Source organism: Rhinoderma darwinii, chromosome 8, assembly GCF_050947455.1.
Source record: "Rhinoderma darwinii isolate aRhiDar2 chromosome 8, aRhiDar2.hap1, whole genome shotgun sequence".
NCBI classification, from domain to species: Eukaryota; Metazoa; Chordata; class Amphibia; order Anura; family Rhinodermatidae; genus Rhinoderma; species Rhinoderma darwinii.
Window position 1 is genome coordinate 108042916 of NC_134694.1, and position 21282 is coordinate 108064197.

The 21282-nt window shown below is 40.8% G+C and overlaps 1 protein-coding gene across 2 annotated transcripts in view; it reads left to right on the plus strand.

Moving 5' to 3' along the window:
* The window catches only part of RYR1 (ryanodine receptor 1), a 106476-nt gene that overhangs the window by 12458 nt on the left and 72736 nt on the right, over positions 1-21282 (plus strand). Inside the window, exons 2-20 of one of the 2 annotated variants that reach the window (XM_075836256.1) lie at positions 7892-8011; positions 8110-8214; positions 10765-10839; positions 11055-11133; positions 11276-11388; positions 11490-11589; positions 12575-12671; positions 12750-12824; positions 13034-13190; positions 13794-13958; positions 14102-14223; positions 15659-15845; positions 16628-16763; positions 17947-18042; positions 18368-18486; positions 18578-18711; positions 18797-19038; positions 19207-19399; positions 20896-21118. In XM_075836256.1, coding sequence (XP_075692371.1) covers positions 7892-8011; positions 8110-8214; positions 10765-10839; positions 11055-11133; positions 11276-11388; positions 11490-11589; positions 12575-12671; positions 12750-12824; positions 13034-13190; positions 13794-13958; positions 14102-14223; positions 15659-15845; positions 16628-16763; positions 17947-18042; positions 18368-18486; positions 18578-18711; positions 18797-19038; positions 19207-19399; positions 20896-21118 — 2538 coding nt within the window. The remainder of the gene's footprint in view (positions 1-7891; positions 8012-8109; positions 8215-10764; positions 10840-11054; positions 11134-11275; positions 11389-11489; positions 11590-12574; positions 12672-12749; positions 12825-13033; positions 13191-13793; positions 13959-14101; positions 14224-15658; positions 15846-16627; positions 16764-17946; positions 18043-18367; positions 18487-18577; positions 18712-18796; positions 19039-19206; positions 19400-20895; positions 21119-21282) is intronic. The other variant, XM_075836257.1, reaches the window with a different exon arrangement.

Consider the following 21282-nt stretch of genomic DNA (forward strand, 5'->3'; position numbering starts at 1 on the left):
CACACCCCAACTGGTAACACCGCAGTTGTCAATATTACTAAATTTTAAGGAGGCATAACAGAGGCACCACCCAACACGGATTATGAGAAAAAAGTTGCACAAGAATTGTTATTTCATGGGGAACACAAGCATTTACTAAAACAGACAAGTCGGAAGAGGTGACCGCTCCTCTTTAATTGGTTCAGTAGAACGGACCCATGGTGCGATCAGTGTTGCGGTCATGGCTGTTTGAAACGGCCTAAGGCCTCATACACACGATCGTGTGCAATTTGGCTCTTATTGCGGCTGCTTATTTCTGAGTGCAATTCTGTTTTACCGATTTTAGGTCTCATGCACATAACCGCATTGGTTTTGTGGTCCGCAAAACCACAGGTCCATTGCAGTCCATCGGACCGCAAAAAAAACCTTGTTGTGCATCCGTGTGTTATCCAAATTCACGCATCCACAACAAGTAAATCTGCAAATCCAGACCATAAAATGACTTGTCCTGAGTTTTTGCGGTCTGGATTTGCGGCCCCCACACTGATCCGTCTAAATCCTGATCGTGTGCATGGGGCCATAGAAAAGAATGGGTCTGGAATTTATACGCAAAGTGGGGATACATTTTCTGCTGCAACAATACGGTCGTGTGCATGAGGCCTAAGTTCTGAATTCCGTGCTTCTAGGTAAGGGGACTTGCTGTAAAAAAAATTTAAGCAAACTCTACATGCTTTAACCACCTTGGTGGTACGTAAAGCCCCACTGAAATGTAGTGACACGTATTTGCTATCCGTATGATATGGATCCAAAATACGCTTGTGTGCGTGAGGCCTTAGTCTGATTTAATGTGAGCTTTACCCAATTACTGTGGATAACACAAAGCTATATAAACTGATTAAAATACTTACGTTTATTGGGTGCCATAGTTGCGTAGACAATAAAGTCCATTGTAGTTACGCAACAACTGCAAATGACAAATTCTGCATTCCCAGAGTCGGAGCTTCCGTCGCTAAGTCCGTCAGCTTTGACGGGTGGGAGAGTGCTGAAGAGGGACCCCATTGTAAGTCCAAATTAAAAATAAAGTTAGAAATCCCATCAATCAAACAATATTATACATAGCTCCATGTATGAATCGACCGGATTGCGCCATTTTCTGAGTATCTACTTGCAGGTGAACTGTCCATATAGTATTTCTATAAAAACCGAGAAGGCTGGAACCATTTTAAATATAGAAATAATGACGTCAAGCCAGTGACAGCCTTCCCTGCAATGTCAGCATATTATTTTCAGCACCCCGACCCTAAAAGCAATATTCATTTGGGGTAAACAGAGTCTCTGCCAAGCATATGGTAAATGGCGATAATTGGTATGTAGTAAAATACGGTATATTGGTGGGTAGAGGCCGGCATTGAGTGTTCAGTGTGTGGCCAGATGAGTGTGTGGGGATTGCAGGAATCCCTGTTATTTGCTGAGTCCAGGTCACAGTAAAACCCAGAACAGGTGCAGACCTAAAATATCCTCGTTGGTTGTGTTGGGGAGTGGAGAAGAGACAGATGGGTGCAGGGACAGCGCAGACCTGACAGTAGGAAAGGGAACGAAGAATTCTTTCTATTTTTCTTTTAGGATCATTAATTCTTTTACATGTGAAAATCCCATGAGATGATTGTGATATGTATGTAGCAGTGGGTGGTGATATGTTCGAGTATGGGTCGTGAACTGTATATCTCCTAATATTACATATATCCCACCCCTATCTTATTACTCCGTATAATCTATTTTACGTATCTTTGTTACCCCATATGCCCTCTATATGTAACTTCTCCTATTTCTTTTTTAGCCCATCCCTAAATCTTCTCAGATTAGTCCTTGTAACTTCTCCCTATAACTTCTCCTATTACTCCATATAATCTTTCCCATATCTTTTTCTACTCCCAATATACCCTCTCTATATAACTCCTATTATTTCCTATGATTTCTCCCTATAAGTCGTCCCTGCAACATTTCATATAACTTCATGCATTTTCCCTATCATTTTCCTCTTGTCACTCTATGAAACTCACCCAAATAACGTATCCGATCTCTCCATATAACCTCTCCATATGCCTCCTACTATTGCTTCATAAAGCTACTTCCTATAACTCCTCAACTCCACCTATTGCTCCATACAACCTCTATATGGGTCTGATAATAGCAATTATTTTTCCATCTGTTTTTAGACCGCTCTACTGCTCAGTCTATGTTGAAGATCATGCTGATGATGCAAATTTCTTATTCTGATTTAGTGCTCTGAGCAATAACATTCACATCTATGGCAAATATCTGATTTCTTAGAGCTATGCAAATCTGTCTGATTAATTTCTTGGTCATACTAAAGGATACTCGTGGTCAATAGTCTTTATTGCCACTTTTCCACTATTATCAGGTAAACAATGCAATATTGAATGAATATCTGATCTCCAAACAGACTTTATATCTATCCGTACCTTGTCCATGTCTGGTGTTGCAGCTAATCCCCATTCAAGTGAATGGAGCTGAATAGTAATACCAGACACAGACCATGTAAGAGGTAAGTAGAAAAAGTGTACGACCACAAACGGTGTTGCTAATCCAAACAATTGTGATAATGTAATAGTATTTATTAATAATAAGGGCTATGCGTTTCGACGCCAGACAAGCGTCTTCATCCGGCCTGATGAAGATGCTTGTCCGGTGTCGAAACGCGTAGCCCTTATTATTAATAAGTACCATTTAAGTTATCACAATTGTTTGGATTAGCAGCGTCGTTTGTGGTCCTACACTTTTTCTCCTTATCTCTTACGTTTTTTGGCAACGATGCTGTTGTGATCATTTGGACCTGGCTACAGCAATACCTTTGATTCACTTTGCCATGCCTTTTCCAGAGTTGTGCCTGTTATACAACTTTTTAAGGTGAGCATAATACTGTTCCCTTTTCCTCTCTCATCCCTCCTGGGGTAATCTGCACCATGTGGTGCCGTGTTATTTTTTTGCTCTTTAAGCTCTCCATACACAGACCATGGACAGGAGTGGTGCTGGAAGAAAAGCCGACCCTTTAGTCTAATCCTGGACCGCCCCATAAGGCTGACCATACACATTAGATAAAGGGCGGCCAAACCAACCAGCGGGAATGGTCAATGATTGAATGTGTATAGGGACCTCCCAACCATCACCTCACAGCAGATGTCAGGAAAAAAAAAGAGGATGGGGCATCTTGGATTCAGCATGCTTGATTCTTTGCCCACGTGGGAGATAAGACACTACTAAAGTTATCTGGCATAGGCCTATTCTCCTGTCAACCGAGTGGAGTCAGGTGCTATAGCTCAATGACCGTTCAGCCGACAGCTATTGCATGCCTATGGCCAGCTTTACATGTCTTCCTAGGGTAGATAAAAGTTGTTGGAGTCCCATGGGCAAAATGTGTAGGAGGTCTACTACAATTTAATTTTTGCATGAGGACAAAAAGAGATATACTGCATAAATAATAGTGAAATACTGGGACTACAAAATACTACTATACAGTGGCAAATCATACTGCCATCCAATGAACACATAACAGTACCATACAGTGAGCACAACACTATACCGTGTTCATATAACAGTGCCATGCAGTAACCAAATAATACTGCCATACGATGCACACATAACAGTACTAAACAGTGACAACACAGTTCTATAGTGTTCATATAACAGTGCCATGGAGTAACCAAATAATAGTGCCATACAGTAAACACATACCAGTACCATACAGTGAACTCAATACAGTTCTATACAGTGCTTATATAACAGTGCAGTGGGGTAACCAAATAATACTGCCAAACAATGGACACATAACCGGCCATACAATGAACTCAACACCATACTATGCAGTGTTCATGTAACAGTGCCATGGGCTAACCAAAAATACTGCCATACAGTAAACACCTAAAAGTACCACACAGTGAACACAACACCGTTCTGTACAGTGTTCATATAACAGTGCCATGCAGTAACCAAATAATACTGCCCTACGATATTCACATAACAGCTCTATACAGTGAACACAACATTATACCGTGCTCATATAACAGTGCCATGCAGTAACAAATAATACTGCCATACAATGTACACATAACAGTACTATACAGTGAACACAACACCGTACTATACAGTGTTCATATAACAGTGCCATGCAGTAACCAAATAATACTGCCATACAGTGTACACATAACCGTACTATACAGTGACAACACAGTTCTATACAGTGTTCATATAACAGTGCCATGGAGTAACCGAATAATAGTGCCGTACAGTAAACACGTACCAGTACCATACAGTGAACTCAATACAGTTCTATACACTACTTATATAACAGTGCCATGGGGTAACCAAATAATACTGCCATACAGTGGACACATAACAGGCCATACTGTGAACTCAACACAGTACTATGGAGTGTTCATGTAACAGTCCCTTGGGATAACCAAAAATACTGCCATACAGTGAACACCTAACCGTACCACACAGTGAACACAACACCGTTCTGTACAGTGTTCATATAAGCGTGCCCTGCAGTAACCAAATAATACTGCCATCCACTGAACACGACACCGTTTTATACAGTGTTCATATTACAGTGCCTTGCAGTAAGGGTATGTGCACACGTAGTGACCAAAAACGTCTGAAAATACAGAGCTGTTTTCAAGGGAAAACAGCCCCTGATTTTCAGACGTTTTTTGAGCAACTCGCATTTTTTGCTGCGTTTTTCGCGCCGTTTTCGCGGCGTTTTTTAAGTCCGTTTTTGGAGCTGTTTTCATTGGAGTCTATGAGAAAACAGCTCCAAAAACGTCCAAAGAAGTGTCCTGCACTTCTTTTTACGAGGCGTAATTTTACGCGTCGTAATTGCCGTACGACGCGTAAAATTACGCGTCGTGGGAACAATACAGCGTTATACCCATAGAAAGTAATGGGCAGATGTTTGACAACGTATTTGAGACGTATTTTCAGACGTAAAACGAGGCAAAAAACGCCTCGTATACGTCTGAAAATAGGTTGTGTGAACCCAGCCTAACCGAATAATACTGCCATACAGTGAACACATAATAGTACCATACACTGAACACGACACAGTTTTATACAGTGTTCATATAACAGTGCCTTGCAGTAACCGACTAATACTGCCACACATTGAACTGTGAACACATAACAGTCCCATATAGTGCCTAAATAATAACTCAGCTGGTGAAAGTCCCAGAGCAAATGACCCTATTGGCTGTTATGATCCAGCCCTTTGTGTTCTCATATGTAATCTAATTTCTTACTCCTCCTTTGTCCGGCCCTGTAACAAGCCAGAATATAAATGTTCTTCTGCATGTCACTTTATATAGAAGAACAATGTGTATGTGGCTGTGACCGGGTATTATATAATGGTATAAATATAAAACTGCTTGTTCAGCAATGTGAAACGCCTCACGCACATAGATTTACACCAGAGAGTAAACCAATCTGAAATCATTGCACTATTCCTATCCGCACATCTGCTAGAGTGTCTCCTCATCTATATTATATCTCCCAATATTTCTTCAAGGACTTTCACTCTAATCTTTATGTAGAGCCATTTCTTAGTTATATCTCATTCTGGGTTGTTGGGTGACAACCAATACAGCACTACCAGTGATACCGGACCTCAAATCTACCTAGTTGTGCAGTCGTACATATTCCATATTGCTGCATAACAAGGCAGAGGCAACAGAATGAAGTTATAGCCACTTCACCAAAAAAGAAAATTGCAAAAATTTGAAGAATTTTTGATTTTATGTAGGAAAGTTTCTACAATTATTTCATACACGGATGAATGCATAGGCTGGACATAGACCAAATTAATTTTCCTACAACATGCTGAATAATGAGCCCTAATCTCCAATATTTTTTGGATTTATTGTACCAAAATGAACAAGTACAATCCTTCAGGAATATGTTATCATCTATGTTTTAAAGTTTTCCTTGGACTCTGATTGAAATTGTGTTCTGTCAATTATTGGCAACTGAATAAGTTGTTGATACCAATCCATTTTGAGGCACATTGAACATAATAACTTTGGATTTTTAACACAATTTGCATTGTTGTTAGAAATTATGACGTTTTAAATTTTTTTTTATTCTTTATTGATACTCCAAAATGCGAATCCTGAGCCTGGCCAACTCATTGTATCATCTCTAGTCATTATGATTACAGGTGTACAAATTCTAGGGCATAGCAGGGACATACGTACCATAGCAAGACCATGTGACTACTTTGGAGCCTTTGGAGAGAGGGGGCCCGGTCTTGGTTGTCTCATCCTTGGGTGGTGAGAACCAATGCAGGACTCCCTTTCCATATGAGCTGCATTGTTACCAAACAAGGGGGTGAGGTCTTGGTCAAGAGTCATGGAAAGGCTGTTGATAAAAAGTTAACACCAGGCACTTCGTTCCTGGTTGGCAATACTGGCCATCATATTGTGGGCTATTTTAATCTTTCCAAGGTGCTCCTTCTCTTCTATGTACGCTACTGCTCCGTAGCGAGTATTAAAATGGGGCTCCAAATTATATGCTTCATCACGCTCATCTCATAAATGGAGAAGGGCCTAACACTTAGTTAAAGAGAAAGGTGGGATGACATTAGAGAAGGTTCCCTTACTCAGCCCGTTTATATGCCCAGAAAGACCTTTGGGATACTTTTTTCTAATATGTAATTTATTACTGTATGGTTATGTGGAGTACCTACATCTTAAAGGGTAACTAAACGTTCAACAAACTTCTGACATGTCATAGTGACATGTTAGAACTTTTGATTGGTGGGATCCGAGCACTGAGACCCCCCACCAATCACTAAAACGAAGAGGCAGAAGTGCTCGTGTGAGCGCTCAGCCGCTTTGTTACTGTTCAGCTTTTTCCGGAAAGCCGTTGTATCGGAGTGCGGGCTCATAGACTTTTTATTGAGCCCATACACCGATACATTTATTTCCGGAAAAAGACGAACAGAAACGAAGTGGCTGAGCACTCACACGAGCACTTCTGCCGCTACGTTTTAGCGATTTGTGGGGGTCTCGGTACTTGGACCACCACCAATTAAAACTTCTGACATGTCACTATGACATGTGAGAAGTTTTTGAATGTTTAGTTACTCTTTTTAAAGAGTAAATCAAGTCACAATATTATTACTGTTACCCCCTACTATGATTGTATAACCATCTTTTATAGGAATGAAATTCTCAGTATGTTCTCAACAGGAATATTGAAGAACCAAGTGGCTACAGAGGTAGCAGTATTACCCTGGCCCTGGTGTCCTAGGGGGCCCAAAGGCCCCTCTGTTGCAAAAGATGACACTAGTATTATAAATGGCAAATAGTCGGTGGGGGATCTGTTACTAATTTGGTCTCAGGAGCTTCGAGTTACGACTCTATGTAGAACATTGGGCAAAGTATTTGTGTTTTTGATCACATATCTTAAATCTGATCACTTGACATACTATACAAGTAAAATCTCTTTATGGATGCCCTAATAGCAACACCTGGATTGAAGATTGTTAGGGCAGACATATGAGGGTTATTTAATTTTGCTAATACACCCAGTTTTCTAAAATTATGCTGTCCTCACCAAGTTTTCACCATTGTATGCTTGAGTTGTGTAGGCACCGTAACTGTTCTTGTCCTGTGGTAGTGGGCATGTAAAGTTTTTAAAGTGGCTAAAGCAAGTATCTTATTGAAATCATGAATGATAAGCTGAGTAAGTCTCGGCATTCCTTGTGAAAACATGTTGGTATTCCACATGAGAAATCCAACATCAGAGTTGCCAGTTTTGATGGGCTTCTCCTGTTGAGTAGACGTTTGAAATGTTTTGATGGCCTTTTAAAAGTTCTCATGATGTATCTCTATTGCAGGAGGATGTGGTGGTCTTGCAATGCAGCACTACAATCCGAAAAGAAAACCTCAAGATGTGCATGGGAGCAGAAGGCTTTGGGAATCGCCTTTGCTACTTGGAACCAACATCCAATGCTCAGGTAGAGAAGAACATCTCATTATTACTAGTGCTGCTTCTACTCTCAATCCATAAGTGGACATGTTTTCTTACGTTTCTCTGTTGATCTGTCTCTTCCAGAATGTACCTCCAGATCTTGCAATCTGCTGCTTTATCCTGGAGCAATCTCTGTCGGTTAGAGCTCTACAGGAAATGTTGGCAAACACAGTAGAGATGGGAAATGAGGTATTGTCCATTTTCTGCTGCCTCTATACACAATGGGCACATAGTTGTTTGTCTATTGCTTGTTGTTAGTATTTTTGTTGGCGTTGTTGTCAATCTTATGTGCATTTTTGTTCATATTTGTTGCTCACAAGTGTTTTTTGTTATTTCATTGTCGAAGCTCATCATGTTCTTCCTCTCACTAGGGTTTCTTTTTCCCAATAACATGATCCATTATCTCCTATTCCTAGCTGAGTCTGAGAGTTTATTTTAATCTTATATTTATTTCTTGTGTAGTCTGTGTTTTCCAGATGATCACTTTCTTTCTTATTTCAGTTTTATATTTTTTATATTTGATGACAAAATTAGATCCTTAACAACTTTTTGGCTTCAATTCCATGCCCAAATATTCCAGTTCTTAAATGTTAACCATCAAAATAAAAAAATAAAGCCAGGGCTACATGGTAATATTATATATGACCCCCCCCCCCTCTCCAATAATTGGGATAATCTCTACGTTTATATGATTAAATCCATATACGACCAATTAAAATGTTCCAATCCAATCACTAATATCTCTACAATCACAGTATATTCCACTTCATTTTCCTGTTAAATTCTTACCATTCTATAACAATATCACTGCGTGTAATTATCTGGCTTAGAAAATCCCCCTTTTAATGAATTTATGAGATCCCTATCTGTTTTGGTGGGTCAAATATTTTTATGTAAAGACAGAATTGACTCTAGGACCTCCAATTTTTGCAGCAGTTTGTGGAGATCTTCTCCATTCATCACATTAAGAAAAAGCCTTGGACGTATACTTGACCATCCTCCTACAGATAGCCTCTTGTCTTGTGAAAAATCCTCAGTGAAGGATAGAAATGTCTTGTTATCACATCCCCATTGTGTCAGACTCAATATGGCTACCTCACAGACCTCTCTTTGACATCATTTCTTCTTTGTTTTGGCTTTCTTTCTCTTTTTGTCTTCGTGCTAGGCACCCAATTTGGATAAATGGGTATGTTTTGTGACCTTGGTCTGTGCCCTCCCGTGACTTTCCATTCCTTCCTTCCGACTGCTGAAGCCCTATCACTCCATATCCATCCTATAAGACATTACCAAGCATTGACCCTATTTTCTTTCATCTGTTAGTAAACCAAAAGTCCCTAGTGCTTGGCTATACCCATCGACTCGGGATGCCGTTTTCAGTAATACATTGTATCCCATTTGCTTCCTGTTGGGCATAAATGACACCGGGGTTCTCAATGAAAAGAATCCTTACGAAGGATTTTGTGACCATGATCTTCTTATATACATTCTCGAAAGTCTCTTCCACTCATATTTCACATCAGCTGTCTTAAAAACATCTCTGGAAATAGAAAGCCCCCATCATGTGTCTTTCTTCTTAGAAGTTTGAAGAGCTATATTTTTGAATTTAGTATAAATATGGGCTATGGGTGGGATATTCATGCCTTACTACATAATAGATAAGTTGTGGCAGGTGAAAATTAGGGGATGTTGCCTAAATATGGTATTTGCATCTCTAAACTAAATTGAACATGCACACAATATATTCTAGCCCAAGGAGGATGGAAGACATTTTTGATAATCAGTCTTCCAAGTCCCTCAATGGGACTAATTTTGTCTTGAACCGTTCCGACAGCAGATTAGTTAAAGTCGACTATACAATCATATTGAGTTCTAAAAAAAATAGGCATTTCCTCAAAAATATGCCAACTCTAAAACCCTCATCTCAAATGTTTAGTCCAAGGTGTCTATCCTTGGAGAGATATGGTTCCAGCAGATTTTCTTCTCCCCACCCTCTATGCCAGTCTTCTTGTTTTTGCAGCCTGCGTGCAGAAGTCCTTTTCCATTTTGTCCTCTTCTTCTGATCTCACAAAGACTAGACCTTCTTTTCTTCCCATTGACTCCTGGTTTTTATAATTCCTTCTCTTTCCTTCCTTCAACGCATGGTACAAACCAAACCTCTATTCTAACAGGTGTTTACCAGGTTACTGAAGATCTTGGAAATGCAAAGAATGGAATCCTTGAATTTTCACAGATTGCGGGAGGGAACGGGCACAGTGGTTCTTTTGGGCATCTTGAGTCATCCCTATAAATGGATTACTTGGTGGTTAATGAAGCAATACTCATCCATGTTCTCAGATACAATAAAAAAAATGGTTTCCAATGGTTTTTGGTGCATGCCAAGACACGTCTTTTCTTCTTCTAACCTTCTTTTAAAGAGAGAACATTGAGGATTGCGCTACAAATATGTTTGGGTTTGTTTGTCCTTGAGATGGACCTACATTACTGTGACTGTTTTAGAACCCACAACATATTTTGACTTGTAATCTGACTGGGAAAGATTCTTGTACTACACTTCCTCGATTTTGAGGCAATTATGATGCATCATGTTATGGGATATACCAGCATTTTGTAGGATAGATGAAAAGGCTCGGTAGTCCATTCACCCAAGACTTACCATCATGAAGACATGGTGGGATTTTAATGTTATTAAAAAAGAAAATTATTTCATGCCTTGATTTGTTATTTCTCTTCCCCATCTAGTCTTCTCAAGGTGGGGGACACAGAACATTACTCTATGGTCACGCTATTCTACTGAGACACTGTCACAGTAATATGGTAAGTGGTTTTGTTTTAACTGTTGCTACATTACATATTGAACTTGATATTGATCTTAAACGTAACATTTTTTTAAATTTGCATCGATCTAAAATATCCATACGGGTGACAAAGTATAATTGGCCAAGCTGGATCATTCATGACATTTGTCTATAGAACCAATGTATCACAATTTATTTTTTTCATTTAAATTAACCTTCTCCTATTTCCTTTAGTACCTCTGCTGTCTGACTACTTCACGATCTCTAACTGATAAACTGGCTTTTGATGTTGGTCTTCAAGAAGATGCCACAGGTATGGTACAACTATGCGCATGTTCTGAAGAAACACCTATGCATAATATTTAGGCCAATACTAACCACTTCAGCTCTCCAAAAGTCTACCCAACTTTTTGGTTCCATCATTGAAGCTCATTTCTTCATCATTTCTTCAATAGGAGAAGCTTGTTGGTGGACCATCCATCCAGCATCCAAACAGCGCTCAGAAGGAGAGAAGGTGCGAATAGGTGATGATTTGATCCTGGTCAGTGTATCCTCCGAGAGATACTTGGTAAGACTCCACATACTCACTCATTATCATATGTTATCTAGGAGAATATGCAGAGTACTCATCTGCCTTAAATATTATCTAACTTCTTTACATTCAAATAGCACCTCTCAACAGCAAGTGGGGACCTTCAGGTGGATGCCTCATTCATGCAGACTCTCTGGAACATGAATCCAATTACCTCTGGTTGTGAAATAGCTGAAGGTATGTAGCCATGTTTTTTGGGTATGTAAAGAAGCCCTAACAGGAGCCATTTTACTACTAGAAATGACACGAACCCTGAAAATGTGCAAATCTGGTTGGTTGACATTCGTATTTTTTTTTTCGGAGCTGCATTTAGTCCATTCAAGACTATGGAGAGTTAAAGACAGATTCCTATTTTAGGAATTGTTTTAAATGGCGAAGAATAAAGGAAATTTGCTGATATTACTGAGCAAATTGTTTTGCTGAAAAAATTGCACATTTTCTATTTTGGAGCTGTTTTGGCCCATTTAAGACAATGGGGGGGGGGGGGGGTTAGAGACGGTTTCCTACTTTAGCCTCCATTGTTTTAAATGGAAAATAATAATGGAAATTCACTGATACTACTGAGCAAATTATTTTGCTTTATGAGAGTTTTGCTGTTTCGTGAATTCTTTTAAAATTTGCCAGACATAAGGATTTATTGGGTGAATTAATTTGCCAGGTTTGAAATTTGCTTCTAATTGGATAAGATGGTAAGTTTACCATAGCATCTAAAATGACTTTTTCAAATGACCCCCCTCAAATCTTGATAAGTAATTTATAAAAATGTAGATTTACTTCTCCGAAGAGTATACCGGAATACAAGGGTTGTCCAGGATTAGAAAAAAAGGTCTACTGTTTTCCAGAAACAGCGCCACTCTTGTCCATGGAGTGTGTATAATATTGCAGCTCATTCTCATTCAAGTGGATGGTGCTAAACTGCAATACCAGGCACAGCCCATGAACAAGAGTGGCGCTGTTTCTCAAAAAAAAACCAACACATACACTTTTTTATGATTCAAGGCAACCCCTTTAACCCATGATGGTCCTTCATAAATACATTTTATTCTAGATAAAGTCAATATCTTCCAATTTCAGTATGTTTTTATGAAATCTGTAACATTTTAGTTGTAACAAATATATGAATATATAATATAATAGATATGTATTTTTTATATTGCTACAGGATACCTAACTGGTGGAGATGTTCTACGCTTGTTTCATGGTCATATGGATGAATGTTTGACCATTTCATCTACAGACCAAGGAGAGGAGCAGCGTAGGTAAGTCACATTCTATATCATTGGCAATGCAGCGTGGATCAGTGATCTAGTTAAATATTCACTCTCTTTTATCTACAGGATAGCCCATTACGAGGGAGGGGCTGTTTGCTCCCATGCACGGTCTTTGTGGAGACTCGAGCCTTTGAGAATTAGGTAATTATAAAACTGCTCAGCTAATTTTAGCTCTAAATTGCAGAAGCAACTGAATATTAAAATAAATAATCACATGACATAAGAGAAGTTAAGTAAATGTAAAATTCAAAAGTTCCATTTTTATAGATTATCCCAGGAGGGCTGGCATTTTCTTGGTATTGTGGAATTATGATAATTAGACGATCTGTTTATGACTAATTTGCTCGCAGTTGGAGTGGAAGCCACTTGAGATGGGGACAGTCATTCCGGGCACGTCATGTGACTACAGGGAGATACCTGGCCCGCGATGAGGAAAAGGGCCTGTTACTGGTTGATGCTGAGAAAGCCAACACCAAGGCCACTGCTTTCTGCTTCCGGGCTTCTAAGGTAATGGCTACCTAATTAAAGTAAATTGAGGACATAAGGCATTAATAACTCAGGCAATAATATAAATATCATCTGTGGTGATCCTCAAAGGGGATTATTTGCTTTGGACAATCCTATTTTATAAGAAGGGCCTTGTGAAAATAAGCTGCTCACATGGTGTTCAACTGCTGGGACGATTAGCTGTAATCTGCAGAGGAATCAGGTAACAAGTGTTCAATTTCCCCTACAGCGCCACCACCAGGGGAATGAAGCATTACAGGGTGCCTAATGAAATCAATGGGCTGTCCATGTAACACATGGATGCACGAGGTCCTCCAGAGAGAGAGAGAGAGAGAGAGAGACTCTTTGTAGCTGCTCTCTGCTCCGGCTAATTGGTGGAGGTTGCGGACATATAACTCTGGTCTTGTCTGGTTTAGCAAACCTATTTTTCATTACCCAACTCAGAATGCCCTAATAGGGTAATGAAAAATGGGTTTTCTAAACCAGTCAATCTATTTAAGGGAAGCTTTAAGATTAAAAAAGAAAGTTGGAATTAGAGCCACCAATGTGTAATTCCATATGCTGATTTCTAATGGCTTTCTGTTTTTCATGAAACCTCTACAGGAAAAGTTGGATGTTGCACCCAAGCGAGATGTGGAAGGGATGGGCGCTGCTGAGATAAAATATGGAGAGTCTATGTGCTTTGTCCAGCATGTCCAAAGTGCTCTTTGGCTTACTTATGGTGCTGCCGATTCTAAAGTCGTCCGCTTGGGTCCTGTGAAACGCAAGGTACCGTCCATAGATCTAAAAGGGTCTTCCTCAAATAAAAGTGCTTGATGTTTGGTTCTTCTTCGGAAGTAAAAACTTATTGTGTGACCTCTTTTTTTATTTTCATATCTCCCTTTCCTGCATACTCCCGTTGCCTTTCTAAGGCTATCTTGCACCAAGAGGGTCATATGGATGATGCTTTATCCCTATCACGTTCCCAAAGAGAAGAGTCCCAAGCTGCAAGAATGATATACAGCACGGCCGGACTTTTTAACGTGTTCATCAAGTGAGTCCATTATGGTGAACAATTCATGTTTTTTGTTGCATATGGAACACCACGTAATCCAGACACCTATGATATATATATTTTAAATATTATAATTTAATGTTATTTATTGGAAGATGTATTGGTAGTATAAGGTAGTGGTTGGCTTCAAAGGTAGTGATGAATACTAAAAGTCATACTCTGACACCAATCCGCTGCTTCCTCCGCCCACACACATGATTGACAGATTTTCTTGTATGAGTTTATATACATTGAGAGCCGTCAATCACTGTGTGTAGGGGGGGGGGGGGGAGCAGGACTCACAGGCTTTCTTTATAAGTCCTGGCCGCAGTTATGAAAAGGCTGAGTAAAATCATAGAAAATGATATATCCCCGAGCTTGGCATCTTTACTTCTATTATATCCTTCCCTTAGATAGGAGACCTGACAGAGCCGCTTTAATAAATACACATTATACTCCTCTCACTGAGCCATTTCTTATTTAAATTAGGATTAGCATTAATCTGACGTATGTGAAATTTAAAGAGGCTCTGTCACCAGATTTTGCAATCCCTATCTGCTATTGCAGCAGATCGGCGCTGCAATGTAGATTACAGTAACGTTTTTATTTTTAAAAAACGAGCATTTTTGGCCAAGTTATGACCATTTTTGTAGTTATGCAAATGAGGCTTGCAAAAGTTCAAGTGGGTGTGTTTAAAAGTAAAAGTCCAAGTGGGCGTGTATTATGTGCGTACATCGGGGCGTTTTTAATACTTTTACTAGCTGGGCGCTCTGAAGAGAAGTATCATCCACTTCTCTTCAGAACGCCCAGCTTCTGACAGTGCAGATCTGTGACGTCACTCACAGGTCCTGCATCGTGTCGGCCACATCGGCACCAGAGGCTACAGTTGATTCTGCAGCAGCATCAGCGTTTGCAGGTAAGATCGACTTACCTGCAAACGCTGATGCTGCTGCAGAATCAACTGTAGCCTCTGGTGCCGATGTGGCCGACACGATGCAGGACCTGTGAGTGACGTCACAGATCTGCACTGTCAGAAGCTGGGCGTTCTGAAGAGAAGTGGATGATACTTCTCTTCAGAGCGCCCAGCTAGTAAAAGTATTAAAAACGCCCCGATGTACGCACATAATACACGCCCACTTGGACTTTTACTTTTAAACACACCCACTTGGACTTTTGCAAGCCTCATTTGCATAAATACAAAAATGGTCATAACTTGGCCAAAAATGCTCGTTTTTTAAAAATAAAAACGTTACTGTAATCTACATTGTAGCGCCGATCTGCTGCAATAGCAGATAGGGGTTGCAAAATCTGGTGACAGAGCCTCTTTAAAACATATAAAGAATAATATCTTTAATGTACCTTTTTTTTTAAATTCATATTAATTTCAAACACCTTTATATGAAACTGATCTAATTTTTGCTATTTTTATATCCAGGGGCCTGGACAGTGTGAGTGGAAAGACCAAACCTTCAAAACCGGTCACATTGCCTATCGATATGGTTGTTTTAACCTTGCAAGACCTGATTGGCTACTTCCAGCATCCAGAGGAGGAGTTACAGCATGAAGAGAAGCAGACCAAGTTACGTTCCTTGAAAAACCGTCAAAATCTGTTTCAAGAAGAGGTAGGAACATGACTGATACCAAAAAGTCCTGATTCCAAATAGCCTACCGTTTTGTGTATCCAGCTTCTATGCAGACCATCTACCCTGTGTGTAGTCTGATCCTGCAGACATGTGTAACTCCACTCCCTTTGCTCCTCTTATTGCTTATGGGGCAGATGGAAGGGAGCAGGGGCGTAGCTATATGGTGTGTAAAGGTAGCAGATGTACCAGAGCCCTGCTCCTTGAGTCGACCCAACAGTTCCTCTGCCATATAAAAAGACACTGGTATTATAATTGGCACATGGTAGGTAGGAAGGGGGCTCTGTTGCAGATTTTGTATACTGCCCAGGAGCATCAAGTTACGTCTCTGGGAGTAAAGGCCCTTTTACACGGGCCAATTATCAGGCAAACGAGCGTTCATGTGAACGCTTCTTCCTGATCATTTCGCTGTGTAAACAGGGCAACAATCAGCCGATGATCGACCAAACACTCGTTCATAGGCTGATTGTATAGTTTATGCTGCCAGAAATATTATCATTGTCGGCAGCACATCTCCCTGGGAGATGTGCCGCCAACATGATGGAAATGTATGCAGACGAGCGATCATAATAATGATCGCTTGTCCACAAAACATATCTCCTTGTGAAAGGAGCAAACGAGCGCAGCTCAATGAGCTGTCTCGTTGATCGGCGCTCGTTTACACGGCCCATGTCGGGCGTGTAAAAGGACCCTTACACATGGTAGACTGTAAGATCACCTTCTGCTATATTGGTTTGAAAATCTATTTATTTGTTCCCCTTTAGGGAATAATCTCCCTCGTCTTGGACTGCATAGACCGTCTCAATGTATACAGCACAGCTGCTCACTTTGCAGAGTTTGCTGGGGAGGAAGCTGCTGAGTCCTGGAAGGAGATTGTGAATTTACTTTATGAGCTGCTTGGTATGTAGACTTTAATCTTATACATGGTAGAAATAGGTCATGGCACATGGATAGGTCCTATAGATCTGAGTCTTTGGTGGTTGTAGAGAAGTTGCCTTTCATTTGTTTCATTATCATTCCTCGACCTTATTATTGAACATGAATGATCATTGTAATAGCTAATAATAAATATATACTCTTTATATACATAACATTTGGAACTGCATCAGGACTACTAGGATCCTAAAGCCTAGAATATCATAGGTTGGCTTGGGAAAATGTTTCTTTAAGCAGTTGTTAAGGGTCGTTCCTCCTTTGTGCACTATTTTACCACTTATATTTAATCTACATAAAATGTTACGTAAATTTGTAAAGCCATTGCCTTACCTATTTTGCACAAATCCTGAGCCTGTATTATACCCCAGAGCTGCATTCACAATTCTGTTGGTCGTCATTGGAAACAGTCAAAATGTTTTCTGACTGACACACCCCTAACAAGTTATCTAAAATTTTTTACTCTGATAAGTTAATTTTTATTAGCTTACTGTACAGTGCCGGCCTGGGTAAAGAGAACACTTCCCAGAATGCAAATTATCAGAACAAGCTATTTGCAGATAGATTGAGCAAGCAAGGAGAATCTGCAGATTTTAGCTCAGAAGCCTTAAGAATTGTGAATGCAGCTCTGGCATATAATACAGGCCGTTAAAATTGGTAATTTAGTCCCAGGGAAGCTTCAAATGTTAATACTCCCCTAAATAGTATGAAGATTACTACAATGAATGCTGGGAGATTTCAGCTAAGAAGGCTGCAGAATTGTGAATGCATCTCTGGGCTATAATACCGTTTTTAATACTTAGTAATTTAGTCCCAGGGAAGCTTTAAAGGTATATATCCCCTGTAAAAAAAATAGAGATTACAGCTGCGACGTCCATCATCTTTGACTACAGGAAGTCAGCACTACAGGTTCCTTGAAGTTTAGTTATCTGGAAATTACGGTATTGAAAATGTAGCTTGTTAAGAACAAAAGCAAAGATAAATTAGATTTTTCGCTTTGCTATAGTTATTCTTTTACTACTTTTTGGCTAGGAACATATCATTTATCATTACTTGCTCTTTGTAGACTGTCAAGGCTATGTGAACTTTTTGTTCATTTGCCAGTAGATCCATTTTTTGTTTTCACTGTGTCCTTATTTTTGTCCTGCAGCTGCGCTTATAAGGGGAAACCGTTCTAACTGCGCCTTGTTCTCCAGTAACTTAGACTGGGTGGTCAGCAAACTCGACCGATTGGAAGCTTCATCAGGTAAGAGTCGGAGGACCTGACATGGAGAATATTGTGTATTTCCTACCAATTGGAACAATACTATGAGACTTTCTATCTAACACCACCTTGAAGTCATCCAGGGATGTAACTATAGGGGGTGCAGAGGTTGTGGTTGTACCCAGGCTCTGGATCGTGAGGTATCCAAATGGTCCCTTTGCAACATATTAGGAGACCAATTCTATTCATTATATGTGATGTTAAGGGGACCTGTTACAATTTTTCTCTACTGGGTCCCAGGAGCTTAAAGTTACACATTTAAAGTCATCAATTCAGAATTGGAGCTTCAAATATTTTAATATTGCAGGAATTTTGGAAGTTTTGTACTGCGTCTTGATTGAGAGCCCTGAAGTTTTGAACATTATTAAGGAAAATCATATCAAGTCCATTATTTCTTTACTGGATAAACATGGACGAAACCACAAGGTAACCTTAAATCTGATCAACCAATCATTGCACGTGTGTTAACCACCTTCTCGTGCTGTCTACTTGACTTATCCATTCTTCTTATCTTAAGGTTCTGGATGTCCTCTGCTCTCTCTGTGTGTGTAATGGAGTAGCTGTTAGATCCAACCAGAATCTAATCACTGAGAACCTTCTACCCCGAAGAGACCTTCTTCTTCAGACCAGGATGGTCAACTATGTCACCAGGTATGAAGTATTAAAGTATCTTAATAGTTTTTTCTGATGCTTGAGCAACTATCCATGTTAATGTCAAATCTCTGTTGTATTGCAGCATGAGACCTAATGTCTTTCTGGGAACATGTGAAGGATCCACACAGTTCAAAAAGTGGTATTTTGAAGTTATTGTGGATCACGTGGAACCCTTTGTGACTCCTGAGGCCACCCACCTGCGTGTTGGCTGGGCACTCACAGAGGGCTACAGTCCTTACCCTGGCGCAGGCGAAGGCTGGGGAGCCAATGGAGTGGGTGACGATTTGTATTCCTTTGCATTTGATGGACTTCACCTTTGGTCAGGTAAACACGAAAATTCACTGATCTGTTTACTTAATGGGCTGTGGTGTACTGTTTATAGGTTTTCGACATTTATATAAGGACTGGTAAACATTCGAAGATGCCTAAAATAAATGGACATGATTGTTAGTAGTAGTTGCTCTTCATGTCCCTTGTCTTCATTTTCTATAGGTCGGGTTTGCCGGCCTGTGGCTTCACACAACCAGCATTTGCTGACAGTGGATGATGTGGTCAGCTGTTGTCTGGACTTGACAGTTCCCAGTATTTCATTCCGTTTTAATGGGCACCCTGTTCAGGGCATGTTTGAGAACTTCAATTTGGATGGACTGTTCTTCCCAGTTGTTAGCTTCTCTGCTGGAATCAAGTAAGTGTAATGTCCAGTTAGATCAGGGGTGGGGAACGTCCGGCCTGCGGGCAGTATAAGGTCCGCAAGATCATTTGGTCCGGCCCGAACTCACACAGACCGTGCCGCCGCCGCTGTGGCAGTCTGAGTGAGGTTGGTGCATTCCAGCCCGAGAGTGGACTAGTCCACTCCTGTCACAGCATGCCCCGACTTCACTCTGACCGCCGGTGCCACCGTGTCATTCTCTCCTTGGCTCCGTCCGCCCTACTCACATTTAGGAGCAGGTGAAGTGTGGACGGAGCCAAGTATGGCGTCGGCGACGGTCTGAGTGAGGTCCTTGCGTGGCGACCCAAGAGTGGAGTCAGTGACGTGAGGTCAGGTGACTAGACTTGTCCACTCCCGTCACAGCACGCTCTGACCGCCGCTGCCGCCGTGTCATTCCCTCCTTAGCTCCGTCAGCCCTACTCACTCACATTTAGGTGGAGGGCGGCGGTCTGAGCCAAGTATGGCCACGGTCTGAGTGAGGCTGGTGCATGGTGTCCCGGGAGTGGACCAGTCCAGTCACCTGACGTGAGGTCATTTGACAGAAGTGGTCCACTCCCGAGCAGGCACTCACTGACCTCCTCATTTAAACCGCCGCATACTCAGTACTTGGCTCCATCTGCCCTCCTCCTGCTCCTGGCCTAAAATTTAGAAACTTAGCTGATACCTAAATGTAGAAATTTACCTGTAGTGTAGACATAGGATAGGACCTGTCCTAAAAGCATGAGGTCAGGTGACTGAAGTTTTTTTTTCCATCAAGGACATTTATGATATATCCACAGGATATGTCATAAATGTCTGATAGATCCGGGTCCCACCTCTGGGATTGGCACCTATCTGTAGAACGGAGCCCCCTCAACCCTGTTCTACTTCTCTGTGTTCCGGCTGATTTCCGACCATGAAGAAGAAAACAGCTAAGCTCGCTGAGCTACGCAGGTTCTGTAAGTCCCATAGAACGGAATATTAGTTACGGAAACAGCGTAACTCGCATGCTTCGCTGCTTCCGTAACTGCCATTCACTACTATGGGAGTTACGGAAACTGCATAGCTCAGCGAGCCACGCTGTTTTCTTCTTCATTGTCGGAAATCCTGTGGACATGTCATAAATGTCCCTGATGGGAAAACCCCTTTAAGTAGGTTGGAACAACTTACTGCTGTGAGTTTTCAAAACTTACCATTCCAAAGAGTTGACTGCTCCAGATTGACCGACGCAGGAGCAATATCATCAATACGAGCGTACATCACACGCCTCACCACAGAGAAGCAGTTCCAGCTATCCCATTAGGGGGGCGTTAATTAAATGTTTGACCAAATATAACAGGCTCATTTTTAAGTTGACAATTTTGTATGGCCCGCAAATAATTTTATAAATATCCAAATGGCCCTCGGCAGAAAAAGGGTTCCCCACCCCTGAGTTAGATAAATAACATGTCTCTTCTAATGATTAAGACCTCATCCGTGTTTGTCTTGTGCAGAATACGTTTTCTTCTGGGTGGTCGACATGGTGATTTTAAGTTCCTTCCACCACCTGGCTACGTTTCAGCCTATGAAGCACTCCTACCTCGGGATCGTATGCGTGTGGAGCCCATCAAAGAATACAAACATGACTTTGAAGAAATCCGTAATCTTCTTGGGCCCACCAAATCCCTCTCCCATACTTCCTTTGTTCCTTGTCCTGTGGATACTGTCCAGGTAGGAGTAAGTATAGAAACAGCTAACATAAACTTATACTAATCTAGATTAATATTTTTCTGTAGAACTTTAGAGGCCTCTACCCTATATTGCTGTCTTCTCTATATTGCCAGCTTCCCTTTCGTATCCTCCATACCACATAGAACCCAAAGCACATGCCCAAACAGCCC